Source organism: Dioscorea cayenensis, chromosome 21, assembly GCF_009730915.1.
Source record: "Dioscorea cayenensis subsp. rotundata cultivar TDr96_F1 chromosome 21, TDr96_F1_v2_PseudoChromosome.rev07_lg8_w22 25.fasta, whole genome shotgun sequence".
Taxonomy (NCBI): domain Eukaryota; kingdom Viridiplantae; phylum Streptophyta; class Magnoliopsida; order Dioscoreales; family Dioscoreaceae; genus Dioscorea; species Dioscorea cayenensis.
Window position 1 is genome coordinate 3,339,781 of NC_052491.1, and position 19,173 is coordinate 3,358,953.

General features: G+C 35.2%; 1 protein-coding gene across 4 annotated transcripts in view; it reads left to right on the forward strand.

The window, feature by feature from the left end:
* The window catches only part of LOC120252533 (histone-lysine N-methyltransferase ATXR4), a 39,312-nt gene that overhangs the window by 19,496 nt on the left and 643 nt on the right, over positions 1-19,173 (forward strand). The window contains exons 3-8 of one of the 4 annotated variants that reach the window (XR_005534023.1): positions 1,365-1,420; positions 5,812-5,938; positions 6,100-6,169; positions 6,241-6,420; positions 9,275-9,393; positions 9,583-9,854. Coding sequence is in view for 3 of the 4 variants with exons in the window: in XM_039260706.1 (XP_039116640.1) it covers positions 1,365-1,420; positions 5,812-5,938; positions 6,100-6,169; positions 6,241-6,420; positions 9,275-9,447 (606 nt within the window). In the remaining variant the exon portion in view is untranslated. Of the gene's footprint in view, positions 1-1,364; positions 1,421-5,811; positions 5,939-6,099; positions 6,170-6,240; positions 6,421-9,274; positions 9,855-14,847; positions 14,899-19,173 lie in introns of those variants that run through there. The other 3 variants (XM_039260707.1, XM_039260706.1, XM_039260704.1) reach the window with 3 other exon arrangements.

Genomic DNA, 19,173 nt, shown 5'->3' on the forward strand with positions numbered 1-19,173 from the left:
CCTGCTGAAGACGACTAAGAGAAGGATGACCCAATCTACAGTGCCATATGAGTGATGACTCGGTGTCTGAAATAGAAGCTGCCAAACCACAAGGAAAATCATCACGCACCAACGTATACATGCCGTCACCACGATTACACCCTAAACCAATCCTCTTCCCCGTCCGCAGATCCTGAAAAATGCAGTAAAAAGGGAAAAAAGTAACACTGCAATTCAACTGTTTAGTGATCGCAGAAACAGATAGCAAGTTGATAGGAAAATCAGGTACAAAAAGAATATCAGTTAGTTTAAGTTGAGAGGAAGCCTGCACAACTCCTTCTCCGGACACTAAGCAAGATCGTCCATCGGCAATTGCCACAGAACAAAAAACAGATGGAGAAAGATTTTGTACCTGTCATGTGAGAGGAGGCCCCGGAGTCAATAATCCAGGAACTGTCCCTAGAAGCAAGAAAGGCATTACCTAAGAAAATAGGAGAAAAGACTATGGCATGAGAAACTGTGCCCTGTAGCTGCTGGAACCGTGCAAAGTCAGCCCCAAGAGATAGTGATGAGCTGTTCAGCACCAGAAGTAGGTGACGGATTCGCCAACTCTGTACTAGTATTGACCATTACCGGACAACCATGCTTATCCCAACAACGATTCTCAGTGTGGCCCGTCCGTCGACAAAAGGTGCACACAAACCTACCCCGAGAATCACCACAACTGGCTCCTCGACCACCACGAGAGGAGCTGTTACCATGCCCACGAGACGAAGACATGACGACAAAGAGACATCCTTCAGCAACAAGACAAGGGCATCACTGGTGAGGGCTAAAGAACATCACCAAGTTCCCGTAGAACAACGGGAACAACTAGAGATAAGAGGTGGCGGCGGAGAGTTGAAGGCTAGGGTTTAGAGTGGCGGCGGCGACGGCGGCGGCTAGGGTTTTAGGTGGAAACTAGGGTCTAACCCAGTGCTCTGGTACCATGTGAGAATAAGAGAAATAATTTTTGGATATCAATTAAGAAAAGAGTACAAGAGTATATATAGAGAAATATTAGGGTTTGTGTATGGGCCCAATATGGCCCATTAACCAATCTAAGCTCTAACAATCTATATTTAGAATCAGTATTATATACCAAGAATGTGTCTCTCTCTCCATATTAGTGCAAATGGTGTCTCTTTTACATGGTAACTTTGATAGTTATATGAGTTGAAAGAAGGCTCTATCATTTTCTCTTGCATTTATTAACACTGTCATTTTCTACCCGATTCATAAACATCGTTTTGTTTTATTTGACTAATGGGGATTTTGTCATGATGTATTTATTCCTTTCCTTCAAATAAATGATTTATATAACCTTTTCATTAAATATTGGCTAGGTTTTCGTGGAAGTGGAAAGGAGAGCAGATTGGTCATTCTATGATGAACACTGTAGGTATGAGAACATCCTGAAAAATATAAGTTCTAATTTTCACATCCTTTTCCCACAAATATCTTGGGTAGGCATTAAATTTTGTCCGATTGTTATCCACTATACCTTGATAATCCGGTGCAACTGATAATGTTTGGCTGTAATTGCTTACATGGAATTTATTTTAATGGACTTTCATTTATCTTAGTTTTCTGCAAGTCCCATGCCATTAGTAATTTATTTATTTTTTCTTAAAATTATTTCTCTAGTTTTCAACTTATTGCAACTTTTTCAAACTCGAGCATATACTAAGTTAGGTCATTATTTATGCTAGTGTTAAGGTGTGTTCATTGGATTATTTTCTTGAGCAATGTTGTCAAAGGTGCAAGGCACACTATAGGCGCTAGATTCCTTGTATTGCCTGAGGTGTAAGGCGCAAAAAAAGCACTCGCCCGAGCAAAGAAAGGTGCATGCTCACACACACACACACACATATTATAAGAGTTAATTTTAATATATGATAATATTGATATAAGATAATAGTGATAGTATTTACCTCAAAAGATTGAGGACAAACTTTGACTCATCCTTCCTAGGATCTATTCCAATTATGACTAATTGAAAGTTATCATCAGATTAAAATTATAAATCTATCTTTTCATCTCTGTTTCCATTTTCATCATAATTATAGCCATCTAGACCCTACTCTTCGTCATTGACAACTTTCACTTCAACAACAAAAACTCTTGATCTATGTTTTAAATAAAATTTTGACCAAAATTACCTAGGATGTGGTACAATCCGAGTTGTAAGCTGGATGTGGATACGTGAAACAATGCTTTGACTGTATCCGATACAGGAGAAGATAGGCTTTGTATGCTTATTTCAAGTTGAGATATGATTGAAAATTACATCCAAGAAGATTACAAAATTATAAAATTTCAATGTGAGGTTAAAAAAAGATGTTCTTAGTAAAGTAATTACTGTTACGGTAGGATAATTAGAAATTTGACTTTAAATAGCTTGTCAATGCAATTGACAGAGTAAAATTTTTTACCAAGTCTTATAAATTTATTTCCCCAAATCTCAATGCTAACATGAGTCACAATAACTACTATTTTAATTGTTTGTATTATAATATTAGAATCCTAATTTAATTTAATGAATATATGGCTTGAGTTTGGATAACTATTTAAGTTATTACATCATACGGGTTAAGTTTTTAGAAAAATTTAATATTGCAGACAGTTTAAATTTGGATGGGTTTGATTTTAACATTATTGCAGCCACCATATTTGTTGACTGAGATTGTGTACCCAATCAATTTGGAACAAAACAATCTATGAGTGGGTAACAATTGGATACGAGGATTTGGATAGTAGATCGGTGAGGGATAGCAAATCATTAATGGTTTTGACTTTTAGAGCATACTAAGTTTTTTTTTTTGAAAAAAAGAAAAACCTAAATAGATTTTTCAATGAGCCACGCTTTTTTGAGCCTTTGCAAGGTACGCTTTTTTTGCGCCTTTTTGTGCCTTGCAAAGGCGCAAAAAAGCGCTTAAGTCGTGCACTTTATCAAAAGCACCTCGCTTGGAGGGTATAGAGGCAATATACCCATTTTGTGCCACACCTTAGCGCCTTGGCGCACCTAAGTGCAGGCCTTAACAACAATGTTCTTGAGCTATTTTTCTTATTCTTTTCAGAGCTAATTGCATCCTATCTCCCCAGTTCTATTTGTATGAGATTAGAATTCTTAGCAAGATGTCTTGCCTTAAAAATAGCTTCTTTCACTGAGTTCATTCTCCTAACATCATTTTTCTTAGTTTTTTTATGCTTCTTGCTAGGATATTGACTGGAATATTACAACATAATAGAAGAATAGAGATATATTTATTGAATTGAGTGGTCCACCAATCGAAGTGTAGGTATGAAGCCCAGATATTTTGTTGTTGACAAATTGGACATGCAATGACAAATTTTACAATGTGAGGCTTAATTCCTGCCCAGTAAAGGTTGCTTGCAAGCTTTTGCAAGTACGAAGAAAATGAGAATATCCTCTTTCAATGAAACTTGGTGATAAACTGGTGTGCCCATGGAGGATATGGCGAGATCACTGATAGTCTTGTATACAAATGCTGGCCGTGGATGAGGAAATAGCCGGTCTTACTAGCCAGACTGTTTTCCAGTGCTATGATGATGAACGACAATTGGGGAGCAGTCTGTATTGCTATGATATGGTCATGATATCTAATCATTTGATGTCGGATATGGCAGCAAGCTCTGTGTGGTCACTTGAGTTCAGTTTTTCCTCTCTTGGCTCTTGATAATCCTTCTGGGAGAAAACACATCTACAACCTTATTATTTGAATCAGTCTTGTAGATGATCTCCAAAGTATAGCCCAAGAGTCTTGCTAAACATTTCTCCTGATCTGAAGTGGAAATGCACTAATTTAATAGATGTCAATGGCTTTTTTGGCAGCTGTGAACTAGGAACTTCCTTCCAAGCAAGGTTGCCAATGTTGTATAGCAAGAACCAAGGCTAACAGCTTTTTCTAACAAGTGGATTTGCTCAATGCATTATCTGAATAGCATTGCAAAAGAAGGCTGTTATCCTGCATCAATACTGTCCCAATTCCCTGACCTGAAGTGTCACACTCAGTGAGGACTGACAGAAAAATCGGGTAAGGCAGCACAAGGCCTGTAGTAAGCATGCCCTTAAGCCGATCAAAAATGGACTGTGCTTCTTCACTCCATCTAAAAGTCCCTTTTCTGAGGTCTGTTGATGGTTATTCTATTTTTCTTATCCCAGATGAACTTGCAGTAATAGCTTGTCATACTAGAAAACCCCTTATTGCTCGAATTTTGCGGAGCACTAGCTAATCAACCACTCCCTTGACCTTGGTTTGATCCATGAGAATCCTCACTGCATAAATGATGTAGCCCAACTACATTTCTTCAGTTACAGAACTGGTTGTTCCACACAACTCTCAAAACCCACCATATGTGTTTGCCTTGACAATAAATCTCGGCTTTAAACTAGTATGTTGTCAAAAAAGATGAGGACAAACTTCTGTAAGTGAGATCGTGACAAGTCATTCATGGCAGCTTGGAATGTTGCTTCAGCATTTATCTGGCCAAAAGCCATGACAAAAAAGTTAAGAGTGGATCTATCTTTTGAAATGTTCATAAAGGTGAACTTTTAAGGTACTGATTTGTAGGTTTTGATATTGGGTGGCCAAGGTTTTTGACTGTCAAAACCAAGTTTTTTTTTTTTTTAAAGTTTGCCTAAATTACTAATTGAAGATGACTATCCTTTTCAATAAAGTTAAATCCAATAGGCTGTAAAAGGTTAGATGATGGATTACATCAGAGTCAAGACACTGAATAAAGTACAAGATATCCTAGTTGAAGCAAACATGTCTAAAATTAGTAACAGTGGGCATCCCTATTTATAGCATGATTGAGGAAAGAATGGGAATGCAGGAATCAAAATGACCATTTGTTTATGTGCTAAGTTTTTTTTTTATTTATTTGGAAATTTTTAGTTAGCTGCTCTTTGGCCAGTTCAATAAATCAGTAAAATGAGGAACAGTGAAAATTAGTTGTTAAAAATTGGCATGCAATTTATTTATAAATCATATCTCATAATTTCATAAGGGGTAACATTTATATCATGCATGTTGTCACTAATTATTTCCTATCAAAATCATGTACCTGATATGATTTTACTATGAGTAATGATGTGACTTAGCTTTTATGTTCTCTCTTTCAACCAGTATATGCTGAAAGTTATCTGGTCATTTAGTCTCTTTCAAAATTTCACTTGAGTAAGGGTTCCTAAATATACCATTACTGCGTAGGTGTTTGTCTTTTAGATTAAAATTTTATGGAGATCAATTTCTGTGCTTTATTATGTTTGTTTGACTATTTTTTGTTGTATATTCTTCTTATACAGTCATATATGTAATTCCGAAAGTAGTACTTTTTATGGTGCATATTTGGATAGTTTTGGTTCTTTCAGATTAAAAAAAAAAAAAAAAATTTCTACCACCATCATTAGGTATCTAGACAATATCTAGCTCAGTTGCTTTCTTATGTTGAACTATTTTCCTCTTGCTTGTGCTACCACGTGTGACATATACATTTAAACTTGCGTTTGTTTTATCTTGTGATTTCGAGAATTAGTTTAGTAGTGAATTAACCATATTACAAGTTGTTTGTATGCCTTTCCAAGCTGAGCCTGGATTGGGAAGTTTGTTTGCCGTTCTGAACTGATCTGTCCTTGACTGAGAAGTTTGTTTGAGGCTCCTAGTTTATTTCCTTAAGATGTGCATGTGCATTCTTTGAAGAAGATTTTTTGAACATTTCCTGGATCTGTTTGAAAATCCACAATTCACAAATTTTCTTTGTATGCAGTATGCGGCAATTAAAGTACCCTTTTATGGTAAAGAGATTAGCTTGTATGGTGATCTCAGGAGGAGCATCAGTAGACTGTCTTGACATACTCCAACCAGCCTATTTACATCCTCAGACTATTTTAGAGGTGAGCTTGGCCTTGATGCACCTTGCAATTTGAATCCTAAGACTATTTTACCTATCTATCATAGCACAGTGATAGCAAACAACTTCCGCAAAGTATGAAGGTTTTTCCATATTTATGGTTCATTTGATGGAACTCATTCTCTCCATTCACACAACATTTAGATGGAAAAGGAATTTGAGTTGCTTAAAGCTACTTTTCTGAAGGCTCAGATTGATGATGAACTGATTGCATGTATCCTTCAATATCAAATGCGAGTACTATGATGATTTTTACTAACTATACAGTTTCCTTGACTTTCTAAGTCCTCACAAAGAGGTGGTATACTGGTGCATTAGCACGATTGCATATAAATTCTTTCCGAATAGAACTGATTGGAGGATCATATGAGAGTCTGTTGGCATCTGCAGCTGCTATTGTTGAAGGTGAAGCAGCTGTTGGAAATGCGGTTTATATGCTTCCATCGTTCTACAATCATGACTGTGGTATGTCTGCTTGCTTTCTCTTCCATCAGTCCTTTTGTATCTTTTTGTTAATATTGTTGGTTAATGTTGTTTGTAGTATCAAGTTGTGATTTAAAATTGAAAATTGATTTATTTGTAGGTTGAGCTATTGAACTAATTGGTCTTGTTTTAGAAGTTATAAGACTTAATTCTTTATTGCATAAATGTTAAAACTTACAACAGAGAGAGCACACTTGCACACCTTTCGCAAGAATTCTATTACCCGATGCAATAACAATACTAGCAACCGATACCTATCTTACAGACTTGATTTCCCATTTGTGGGCAAAGAGAAGAGATACAATTATTGATATGATGATTTAAGCATTTGAAGTTGTCTAATGATTTAGAGTAAATGTTTGTCGCACTCGCGCTTTATGTCTTCATGGTGAATCTCTTTGAAGCTTTATGTTTCCATCATGTTTTAATAATTGAGATTCTTTGCTAGGGGTTGTCATTAAGCTTCAATTATTATGTAGCCACGTGTTTCCTCCTGCTGTGTCTTCGAGTTTCTTTAATATAGCAATGTGTCCACAACTCGATCTTGTTAACATTTTTTTCTATAAATTCTTTTTTGTTGAAGCTTCTGATTTACTAGTGCCAGCAAACCTTTTATAATTTTCTCCCATCACTCCTAATCAAATAAGATGATATGGAATACGTTTTTACTTTATCCTCATTCTGGTTCTGCTGACGTAAATTTAACATAAAAAATATGCTTATTTTTCATTGTTAGATTATAATTTTTGAACTCCTTCACAATTCAGATTTTCAAACAGGTAGTTTCGTGAGTTTTTTTTTCTCCATATTTGGACTTAGATTGAATTGATTGTGGCCGTTTCATAAGCTTATAAAAGTTAATATAGTAGATCCCTTAGTATTACCGATCATATGGGGTCATATTCCATAATTACTCACTTGCAATGCAAAAGCAAATTATTCAACTCAGTTATGAAATGGCCACAATCAATTCTAAGTTCAAATATGAAAGAACTCCCCAAACTACTTAGTCAGAAAATCTGAATTGTTAAAGAGTTCAAAAATTTTGATCTAACAATGAAAAAGAGCATATTTTAGATGCTAAATTTATGTCAATGGCATTGGTACGAGAACAAAGTAAAAATACTCGTTCCGTATCATCTTATTCAATTAGGAGTGATGGGAGAAAATTATAAAGGGTTTGTTGACACTAGTAAAATCAAAAGTTTTAATGAGGAATAATTTACTGGAAAAAATGTTAACAAGACAGAGTTATGGACTCATTGCCATATTAAAGAAACTCAAAGGCATGGTAGAAGAAAGAAACACATGGCTACATCTACTACAATCAGGCCTTATAATTACCCCAAAAGCAAATTGGCAACCATTACGACATCAAGATGAAAGCAGGATATAAATAACCAGCAAAGGACATTATGTGTCAAAGAAAGGGCATGAAATATTATGCCAACTATTGAAGCATGAAGTTAAATTATGTTTCAAGTTAAAACTAACAATGCCATGGAACACAAAAACTTTCTGGGTAGTTACCTCTTAAGTCAAGGCACTGTCCATTTAAGTTCTTGTGTTGTCACCTCTCATCAAAATGGAATTGCAGAAAGAAAGAATTGACATTTGTTAGAGGTTGCTAGATCCCTCATGTTTACCTCTCATGTTCCAAAACAATTTTGGGGAGAAGCAGTTCTCACAGAACCCCTTTAAGAGTTCTCAAGCTTCAGACTCTTTGTCAAGGTCCTCTCCAAAGCTTTCCTCACACAAATTCTCTCCTCACTAGTGCCTAAAATTCTTGGATGCACTGCATTTGTTCACATTCATCGACAACATTGCAGTAAATTAGATCCTAAATCTATTAAATGTAACTTTCTTAGTTTCTCTCTTAACCAAAAGGGTTATAAATGTTACTCTCCTCTCACCAAAAAGATGTATACCATACCTCCATGAATGTGACATTTTTTTAACACCAGCCTTATTACCCCAAACCTGGTATTCAAAGAAATAACATGAGGGAATATTGGTTTTAGGATTTTTCAGTGATCTTGAATCACCTGAGATATCTCCATCCTCTATTTAGTCATTTTTTCTCCATCCTCTATTTAGTCATCTTTTCATCCATCTAGGAATTTACTTCTATCTGAATTATCTTAATCTCATCAAAATTCACCTGTCCTGTCAAAATCCACCTCTAACTCATCAAACTGCAGAAAATTCCTTTCATGATCTGTCCAAATTACCACAAATTGCAAGCCCTGAGCTTCGTGTCTATACCAGGAAGAAAAGACCAGAAAGGGAAGTAGTGTCTTTAACATATTCACCAGACGATCATGAATATAAACTGAGATCTATACCTGCTCAGATTCATTCAGGTGAGGAAACGTATGACATTGAGAAGATGACTCTAATTATTGATGATTTGAATATTCCAATTGCTCTAAGAAAGGGTGTCAGAACTTGCACTAATCATCCTATTGGTAAATTTGTTTCATATGAAAGATTATCACCACAATATCTGGCCTTTGTCTTTGTTCTTGATAGTATACAAGTGCCAATAGTATTTAGGAGGCTCTCCAATGTCTAGGTTTGAAAAAGGCTGTAATTGAAGAAATCAAAGCTCTAGAGAAGAATGGAACTTGGGTGATTTCAAATCTACCTCTAACGAAGAAATTAGTTTGTTGGAAATGGTTGTGTACCACTAAACATAAAGCTGATGGAAGTGTTGAAAGATTGAAAGCTTGCTTTGTTGGAAAGGATTTTACTCAGTCTTATGGAGTAGATTATTAAGAAACATTTGCTTCAGTAACTAGACTTAACATTATTAGAATTTTATTTTCTTTGCCAGCAAATCAAGATTGCCCATTGCATCAAATGGATGTGAAGAATGCATTTCTCAATGGTGATATAGAAGAAGTTTACATGAATATTCCACCAGGAATGGAAACTTTTTTCGGAAGCAAAAAGGTATACAAGCTAAGAAGATCCCTTTATGGGCTTAAACAATTTCCTCATGCATGATTTGATGGGTTCGCTAAGGCAGTAATCAGATAGGGATATCACAATGTTAGGCAGATCATATATTGTTTGTGAAATTCTTAACTAATAGGAAGACAACTCTTTTAATTGTATGTGTTGACGATATCATTCTAACAGGTGGATAATGAGGAAGAGCTACTGAGATTAAAATAACTCTTAGCCAAAGAGTTTGAAATCAAGGACCTTGGATGTCTCAAATATTTCCTTGGCATGAAGGTAGCTAGATTAAAGGAAGGTATGTTCTCAATGTAAATATGTCTTACGTTTATTGAAAGAGACAGGCATGTTTGGATGTAAGCCAACAAATACTCCAATGGATTCAACTAAGAAGATAAGATCTGGAAAAGAAAATGTCTCAGTGGACAAGGGAAGATATCAGAGACTTGTAGGTAGAGTTATCTACCCCTCACACACTCGATCTGATATTGGTTTTGTAGTTAGTGTTATAAGTCAATACATGAACAATCCATTAGAGGAACACATGTAAGTTGTGAATGGAAATTTAAGTGTAGTTTTTTGAGAAAAGGATTATACACTTCTTGATTTCATTGATAGACCGAATAGGTCTTATATAGGAGAAAAAGATTACACATGATACAAAAAATCAGATCCTAGAAAATAGGATCCGATTGCTAAAAATAAGGAAACTAATTCCTAATTACAGCTATACAACCGTGACTAATTATTTACATATCTTTGACTTTTCTACACTCTCCCTCAAGTTGGTGCATATATATCATACATGCCCAACTTGCTTACAAGCGAGTCAAATGAAGACTTGAACAACCCCTTGGTTAGAATGTCTGTAGTTTGGTCTTCAGATGCAACAAAGGGAATACAAATAACTCCTGCTTCCAAGTTTTCTTTCACGAAATGCCAATCTATTTCAATGTGTTTTGTTCGATCATGCTGAACTGGATTCTGCGCAATGCTTATTGCTGCTTTGTTGTCACAGTATAACTTCATAGGTAGTTCCAATTGAAGTCTAAGATCTTCAAAAATCCTCTTAATCCACAGAAGTTCGCATATGCCGTTTGCCATAGCTCGGTACTCGGCTTCAACACTACTACGAGCTACGACAGTTTGTTTCTTGCTTCTCCATGTCACGAGATTCCCCCACACAAAGGTACAATAACCAGAAGTAGATTTCCTATCAGTGACTGATCCTGCCCAATCCGCATCCGTGAAAGCTTCAATTGTTCGTTTTCCCTCTTTTTTGAAGATTAATCCTTTGCCAGGACAACCTTTCAAGTATCTGAGGATTCTGTAGACAACGTCAAGATGTGCTTCATATGGACAGTGCATGAACTGACTTACTAAACTCACAACAAATGCTATGTCAGGTCTAGTATGAGATAAATAAATCAATCTCCCAACGAGTCGCTGATATTGTTGAACATCTACTTCTTTACCTTCTTTAATATCTCCAAGCTTTTTATTTGGATCAATCGGTGTCTCAGAAGGCTTGCACGCACTCATTCCAGTATCTTGTAACAAATCTAGAATGTATTTCCTCTGTGACACAACAATCCCACTCTTAGATCTAGCTATTTCCATAGCCAAGAAGTATTTCATCTCTCCAAGATCTTTGACTTCAAATTCTTTAGAAAGTCGAACCTTCATCTTCTCAATCTCCTCATAATCATCACCTGTGATAAGAATATCATCCACGTAAACTATCAAAGCTGTGATCTTACCATACTTGGAGAAGCGAGTAAACAAGGTATGATCTGATTGTGCTTGATTGTAGCCTTGATTCTTTACAACTACAGTAAATTTCTCAAACCACGCCCTAGGAGATTGCTTCAGCCCATACAAAGCTTTCTCTAGGCGACAGACCTTGGAACCAAACTTGTGTTCAAATCCAGGTGGAGGTAGCATGTAGACTTCCTCTTCCAACTTGCCATTTAGAAAGGCACTTTTTATATCAAACTGGCGTAGAGGCCAATCTAGATTTGCTGCCACAGAGAGTAGAATTCGAACTGTGTTTAATTTAGCAACAGGAGCAAATGTTTCTGTATAATCTATACCGTAGGTTTGGGTAAACCCCTTGGCCACTAGAATAGCTTTGTATCGTTCCAGAGATCCATCACTGTTGAACTTTGGAGTAAACACCCATTTATACCCAACTGTAGGAATTCCCTTTGGAGGCTCCTCAACTTTCCATGTCTGATTTTTCTCAAGAGCATCCATCTCCTCTAAAACAGCCATTCTCCACTCAGGACTTTTAAGAGCTTCCTGTATATTATTAGGAACTTGAACAACGAGATACATTAGTGGTAAAAGGCGGAATATTGGGATGAGAGATGTTTATTAGACACATAATTAGATAAGGGGTATTTGACACATGAGCGTTTTTTCTTTCCTAAGAGCAATTGGAAGATCTAGAGTTGGATCACATGACTTACTAGAAGGTGGCGCCGGTTCGGTTCGGATGTCGGATAGTTTGTGAGTTTGTCCGGTTGATCGCTTGAATGGTGGATTCTCCGAGAATAAACTTTCCCAAATCTATTTTTCCATTTGAACATTGTTTTTTTATTTTTGAAAAAGATTGATGAGATGCTTGTGGCAACACAAGATCAGAGTTCAAGTTAGGTTGTCCATTACTTTGAGGGATTAAATTTTCAGGAATTAAAGTTTGATTAGATAACCAGTTTAATTTCTCGTGAATCAATATTTGATTAGAATTCGAGTCTTCTATTTTATTCTCCCCCTGAAGATGAGAATGGAAAAAAGGAATGTTTTCAAAGAAATTGACATCCATTGAAATAAATAATTTCTTTGAATTCGGGTGATAACATTTAAAACCTTTTTGATGAGAGGCAAGACCAACAAACACACATTTTATAGCCTTCGGATCAAGTTTGCTACTCTTTTTATTTGGATTTTTTTAAAAAACAGTGCAGCCAAACATTTTTAAAGGCATGGAATGGAATAGGCGTGATTGAGGGAAATAAAGATTGTAGCATATCAATTGGCTTCTTTAATTTGAGAATCCTAGATGGCATTCTATTTATCAAAGAAGTAGCATGCAAAATGGCATCTCCCCATAAGTATTTAGGAACATTTGCAGAAAACATTAAAGCCCTACCAACTTCAAGGAGATGTCGATTTTTTCTCTCAGAAACACCATTTTGAGCAGGTGTGTCATTGCATGAACTCTGTTGTACAATTTCCTTTTCCGAAAAAAACTTTCCCAAACATTGTGCAAAATACTCCCGACCATTGTCACTTCGAAAAATTTGAATTTTAGCACCAAATTGAGTAAAAATCATGTTATAAAAGTTCTTGAAAATAGAGGGTACCTCACTTTTTTCTTTAAGAAGAAAGGTCCAACACACACGTGTATGATCATCAATAAAAGTTATAAACCATCGATATCCTTTACAAGTAGTGACACGGGATGGACCCCAAATATCACTATGAATTAAAGCAAAAGGTTTGAAGGTTTTATACGAGAGTGGATGATAAGAACTTTTACTCATTTTTGCCAACACACAAATATCACAATTAAAGGATGAGGGATTTTTTTATTGCCAAACAAACCCGAGGGGAACAAATGTTTTTAAGTAGAAGAAACTTGGATGACCCAATCTATAGTGCCACAAATAAATATCATAAATATTCAAACTAGAAACAGTATTTAAACAGGAAATCGATTGAGTTACTTTATTTTTGGTGAATCCATCAGCCAAGAAATACAATCCTTCAGACCCCCAAGCTTGTCCAATCATCTTCCCCGAGGCCGACTCCTGAAAGACACAGGTAGAAGGTGAAAAAACAGCCTTACAACCAAGATCAGTTGTGAGTTTGCTAATGGATATTAAGTGACACGATAAACTCGGAACATGAAGGACATTAAAAAGGGTTAGGATGGGAAAAATTTTAATATCCCCAATACCAGCAATAATAGTGAAAGAACCATCAGCAATACGAACTCGTTTATTTCCTGCACACGGTTTATAAGAGGAAAACTGACGCGAACAACCAGTCATGTGATTAGAGGCACCTGAATCAATAATCCAAGTGCAGTTTTGTGTGGAACAATGAAAGGAAGAGATTAAAGAATTATTACCGGCTGATTTTGCAATGGAACAGGAAGGATCTTGAGACTGGGAAGGAATTAATTTCAGCAATTGCTCAACTTGTTCCCAAGTGAAGGAGGGCTGTTCGATTGGAGAAGGATGGTCACGAGAATCGTCAGTCATAGTGTGAAGAGCCCTTTCAGGGCGATGTTTTCTAGCAGTCGGCTTGCCATGGAGTTTCCAACATGTCTCACGAGTGTTCCACATCCGCTTGCAATAATCACAATATAGTCTCTTCTTTTGATCATTGTTAGCACTTCGACTAATGAGGGCAGAAGAATCAGGACCGGTTGTAGTGGAATCAATGTCAACATACATTGTTTTCTTGCGAAGTTCTTCAAATCGAATTTCCGAGAAGACTTCTCGGATCGAGGGAAGAGGTTTACGGCCAAGGATCCTCCCTTTGACCTCATCAAGGTTGCGATGAACACCAGGCAAGAACATAAACACACGATCATTCTCCTCTTTATTCTTCTAGCGCACGCAATCGGAAGGGCTCTCCTACTGGTCATCATAACAGCGATCAAGCTCTTGCCATAATGAAACCATCTCGTTGTAATAGGTCGTAACTTCTCGAGACCCTTGTTTGGATTGCCATAAAGCGAGTCTTCAATTCAAAGATCCGAGAAGAGTTCTCAAGATCGGAATAGGTGGCTTTAGCGACTCCCGGACCTCCTTGGCAGATTTCATAAAAAGATGCGGCTTAGCAATGGAAATCTCCATTGAATTAAGAAGCCACGCGATAACTAAAGGAGTTCTCTGAACGCATAAGCCCGATAAGAGGATCATTGGAATCAGGGTTCAGCAATTTCTCTGTCAAATAGCCAAGTTTTTCCACGACCATCAATGGCCGACAACGATTGAGACCACTCAAGATAATTTCGTCCATTCAAGCGATGAGCGAGTAACTTGCATGGGACGAGTGAGAAGAATCCATATTAGAGGAAACTAAAGGAACAAAAAGTAGTGGTCGAATCGGTGTTGCGGAGTCGGTGGTAGAGGAGGCCATTTAAAAAGAGGAAAAAAAGGTTACTGCAAAAGAACCTATCTCGATACCATATAGTTTTTTTGAGAAAAAGGATTATACCCTTCTTTGATTTCATTGATAGACCAAATAGGTCTTATATAGGAGAAAAAAAGATTACATACATCAGATCCTAGAAAATAGGATCGATTACTAAAAATTAGATCCTAGAAAATAGGATCGATTGCTAAAAAAATAAAGGAAACTAATTCCTAATTACAGCTATACAATTGTGACTAATTATTTACATATCTTTGACTTTTCTACATTAAGGTACCTCAAGATGACTCCAGGAAAGGCCTACTCTACAAGAAGAATAATGCAAGAAATGTGGAAATTTTCTCAGGTGTAGATTGGGCAGGAGATATTTCAAACAGGAGATCAACATCAGGATATTGTTTCTATGTTTGGGGAAATCTTGTAACATGGAGAAGCATGAAACAATCTGTAGTGGCAAGGAATAGTGTTGAAGAAATCTTTCTCCTTGAAAACTTCACTAGGTTAACACAGTGTAATGATCCTCTTTTTCTCTAAGGTAGTGTTTGGTTAGATGTAGTTGAAAATGCAGTAGATTTAAAATTACAGTGTAGTTGTAAATGCTGGAGTTGAAAATGCAAGAGAGTCAAATCTAGTGTCTGGTTGACTGTAATTGAAAATCCTGGATTTAAAAATTTTATGTTTGTTTGGAAGGATTTGTAAATCTAGATTTTGAAAACATGTGTTTGGTTGAATGTATTTCAAGATATAAACACCCTTGGTGAGGTTGCCCCACCTTAGGCCATTATTAAATTTATATATATATATCAGGGACCATATTAAAATAAATATTAAGATAAGTTTAAACATTTAATTACAAGTATATATCTTCAAAATAAATAAATAAATAAATAAATAAAATTACACGGTATACCTTTTAAATATATTTTATATTTCAAATATAATTTTATCTTTTTAAAGATCTTTCCATTCTTAAATTGTCATTTGATTGCTTTATCTTCTTAATATTTTCACAAATATTTTTATTTACTTTTACTATTATTATTATTATTATGATGATGATGATGTAAATCTTATCTCTTTATAATTCCTTCATATATCAATTCATACGATTTTAAAATATATTTTTAAATATATATAATACCCGAATGATAATACATTAGAAATTACAACCGTTGTACACATCTTTTAATCGTTCATCTCACGTGATACCACGTGTGAGACTCTATTAAATTACAAATGCAGGAGATTGAACTACGCCCGATTTGGGCGTAGTTACAAATCTAACAAAATTCATTTACACTACATTTGTAACTACTTTGAAATTCTAAAGTTCAGCCAAACAAACACTAGATTTTGAAAAATTTTGTAATTCCAATTACATGTAGTTTTACATCCGGCCAAACAAACACACCCTAAGAGTCACCACTGCCATTTTGACATCTACGTTGGTTAATAGACACACTGTAAGGTCAATGCAGTGCAATGATCCCACTCTTCTACAAAGCTCATCAGTAATACTTTGTACCAACAACAGTTAAAGGTAAAAACTTACTAAGGCGGTAATGGTCCCTCACTTATAGAGTGTTCACGGCTAACTCACAGTAATTGAAAGCAGGATGTCACTATGTGGTAACCAGAGTGTGTCATGGTTGTTGGAACTGAGCTAAGCTTAGGTCCATTGCCATAACTGAGGCAAGTCAATATCCAGCTTAAATTATACACCCAAACCCAACAAGCAAAGCTTGTTTTAAGAAACAGTCTCTAATTGGCTAGTGAAGGGAACCCTCATCAACTTATATATCTTCAATCCTCTAATCCATAGAGTTATGTACTGGGCTTGTATGGGAGGTAGCGAAGCTAGTTGGATGGCTAGATGCAATGGCATGTGCATTTGTTTCCCTATCTCTGGTCAAACCCTATTTTCTTTTCTATTATTTTTAAATTTATTTTTGGCTTTTTTTGCATTTCATTCCAGCAATACCCATTGGATCTTAGTCTAGTATATAGCTTTTTATCCATTGGATTTGGCTCTCCGACTATAATACTGTCCTGGTCTTTAATATCATCTCATTGGATGTTTAATTCCTCATTGCAAGAAGGGTCATCATACAATCAAAGAAAAAGAACACAAAAACTGTAAGCATGGATATATTCCACTGATGCTTCAAATCTTGGACAATGGCATCCTTGCCGATGACGCGGACTTGGATCTAAAGAATATTTACATATACATTCTTACAAATCTTGCATTTATAATCAATTAGATTGGAGTTTTACCCTTGATTGCATATTATTTAATTTTGGGAAATTTGAAATCATTGTAAAATTAAAACTCTTTTATATCAAACAGGATGCTTTATCATGATTTTTTATTTTTCTTTATAAAACATTATTTTTTATTTTTATATACAATATTTAAGTTCATAATAAATTAATTTAACTAAAAAGCATTATCTTTCAATAACATGTCATCTTTTATTTAATATAAACGTATGAAATCTATGTTACTGATCAACTAAAAAGTTCACTAAATCTTATTATTGAGGAGATTATAATTTATTATATAGAACTGAATACATGTGCACAAGTTCTAAAAATAAATGTGTACTGCATTGTGACCTCATGAGAGAAGATAAAAGTAGTAGTGTTATCTTATCTCTCACATAGGAATGACTAATCATAGATGTTAATCCAAGCTGACTTTGTCCAATGGCTAATCTTCAAAATTGCATAGCAGATTAACAATGGATAGATACAATCATCATTGATGTTATGCTTATGCTTTAGATACTTTGAACTTTGATAAGCATTTTTTAAGTGGTGTATTTTAATATGTAATACAATATTTATATCATATATTTTTTAACGTGTGATTTATATTTTTATAATTTTATATATTTTAAAAATATACTGTGTTTTGTGATTCTATGAATACACATATAATTTGTTTCTAAAAAACTAAATCCAAAATGTAAAATTAGTTTATGGTTTTAAGAAATAAAAAAACCAAAAGCTGAAAGCATTATCAAACACCCCCTATAGTTATTATGTTTTCTATATCCCAGTTGTCGAGTAAGTGGGGCAGATATATAAGGTAATTGGGCATCATTCTCTCAATGATTTTCTGAGTTTGTTTGGGAGATTGGTTCAATCCATATGACAATTCAGTTTTAGGTAAAGTTGTGAGATTCTTGTACTTTACCTGAACAGACCCATTTTCTTCCTTTCTCTCAACTTAATTGTACTTCCTCATTGAGGGCTTTATCAATATGTCTCCATGACAACAGAAGACTTGGTTTATTATTCTCTTTCCATCACCATATCTAGAGTTATGAATTATTACTTTATCTGAGGAAAGACTATATCTTCATGAAAGGCAAGTCATACTATGTGTTTTTGTCCCAATAACAGTGGCTTTTGCTTTTCAGAATAATACTTAAATGTCGTACTTTTCTTAACAATTTCAAAAGCTTCCCCATACATGATCTTTACCTTGCATATAGTGTCAATCATCTATATTATGAGATGAAAAACTGCATTTATTTTAAAACCTTTGACCCTTAAACCTAGGATTATGCGCTTACTAGTGTGTCTCTGATGACCATATAACAGGATGATAAAACTATAATTCACTGCAACACTTATACTAGCTAACAAAAAAAGGAAAAAAAAAAAAGACAACATGTGAAAAGACGATAGAAAGCATCTATAAATCATGGAACCAAAATTATAATGGAAAATGCATTCATCAGAAGCAATAAGATTTGGTTGTCACTCTCTGCAGTAAAATTGTCAAAATTGGTTAGCAAGTATTGTGTCCTGGGCTATAATGCTAGGAAAAGAATTAGATTTTAAAATGTGGGGTGATAGTGTTTTTGGAGTTTTCATTTAAATTTAATTTGTAAAGATGTTATCCTATCCTCAGTTTAGGATGAAATTGTTGTTGCCAATTTGGTTTAGGTAAAAAGATGCTATATTTGTTTTGTTATTCAATGGATGAGCTTAGAGATTCACTTCCAAAATGCAGAATGCTTTAAAGCATTGTTGAAAGAGTTTATTTTGTAACCCGGACATGCAGAATGTTTATGGAAACTTGTGAATCACATAAAACTGAGATTGCACCAATGTAATCAGTTTCAGAAAGTTTCTTTGGACAAAGTTAACAAAATCGGAACTTATTTTGATCATTTAGTTCAAAATCAACCAGTTAATAAACAAACTAAAACATAATTTGTTTATTTTTTTACATCATTTCTAAGTTGGAGAAAATTTACTACCATTGGAAGTTTGAGGTGCTTAAAATATATGGCTACTATGCAAGCGTAATTCATTTTACTAGCGTATTTTTTGCTCAAGCAGTTTTGATACAATTAAAGCCTGATTATCTCAACCATTTCATGCTTGTTTTGGCTAGTTGGCTATTATTTCTATCCAGCAGGAAAATATAAGGAACTGTGAGAAAGGATTAAAGGTGAAAACTTCTAAAATCTATGGCTAAAAAACTTACAGAGAGACCACCACCATGGGATCTTATTATTATCATATGTTTCTTCAATCATATACTAAAGGAAAAAAAGCCTAGTATTAGATAACCAATGC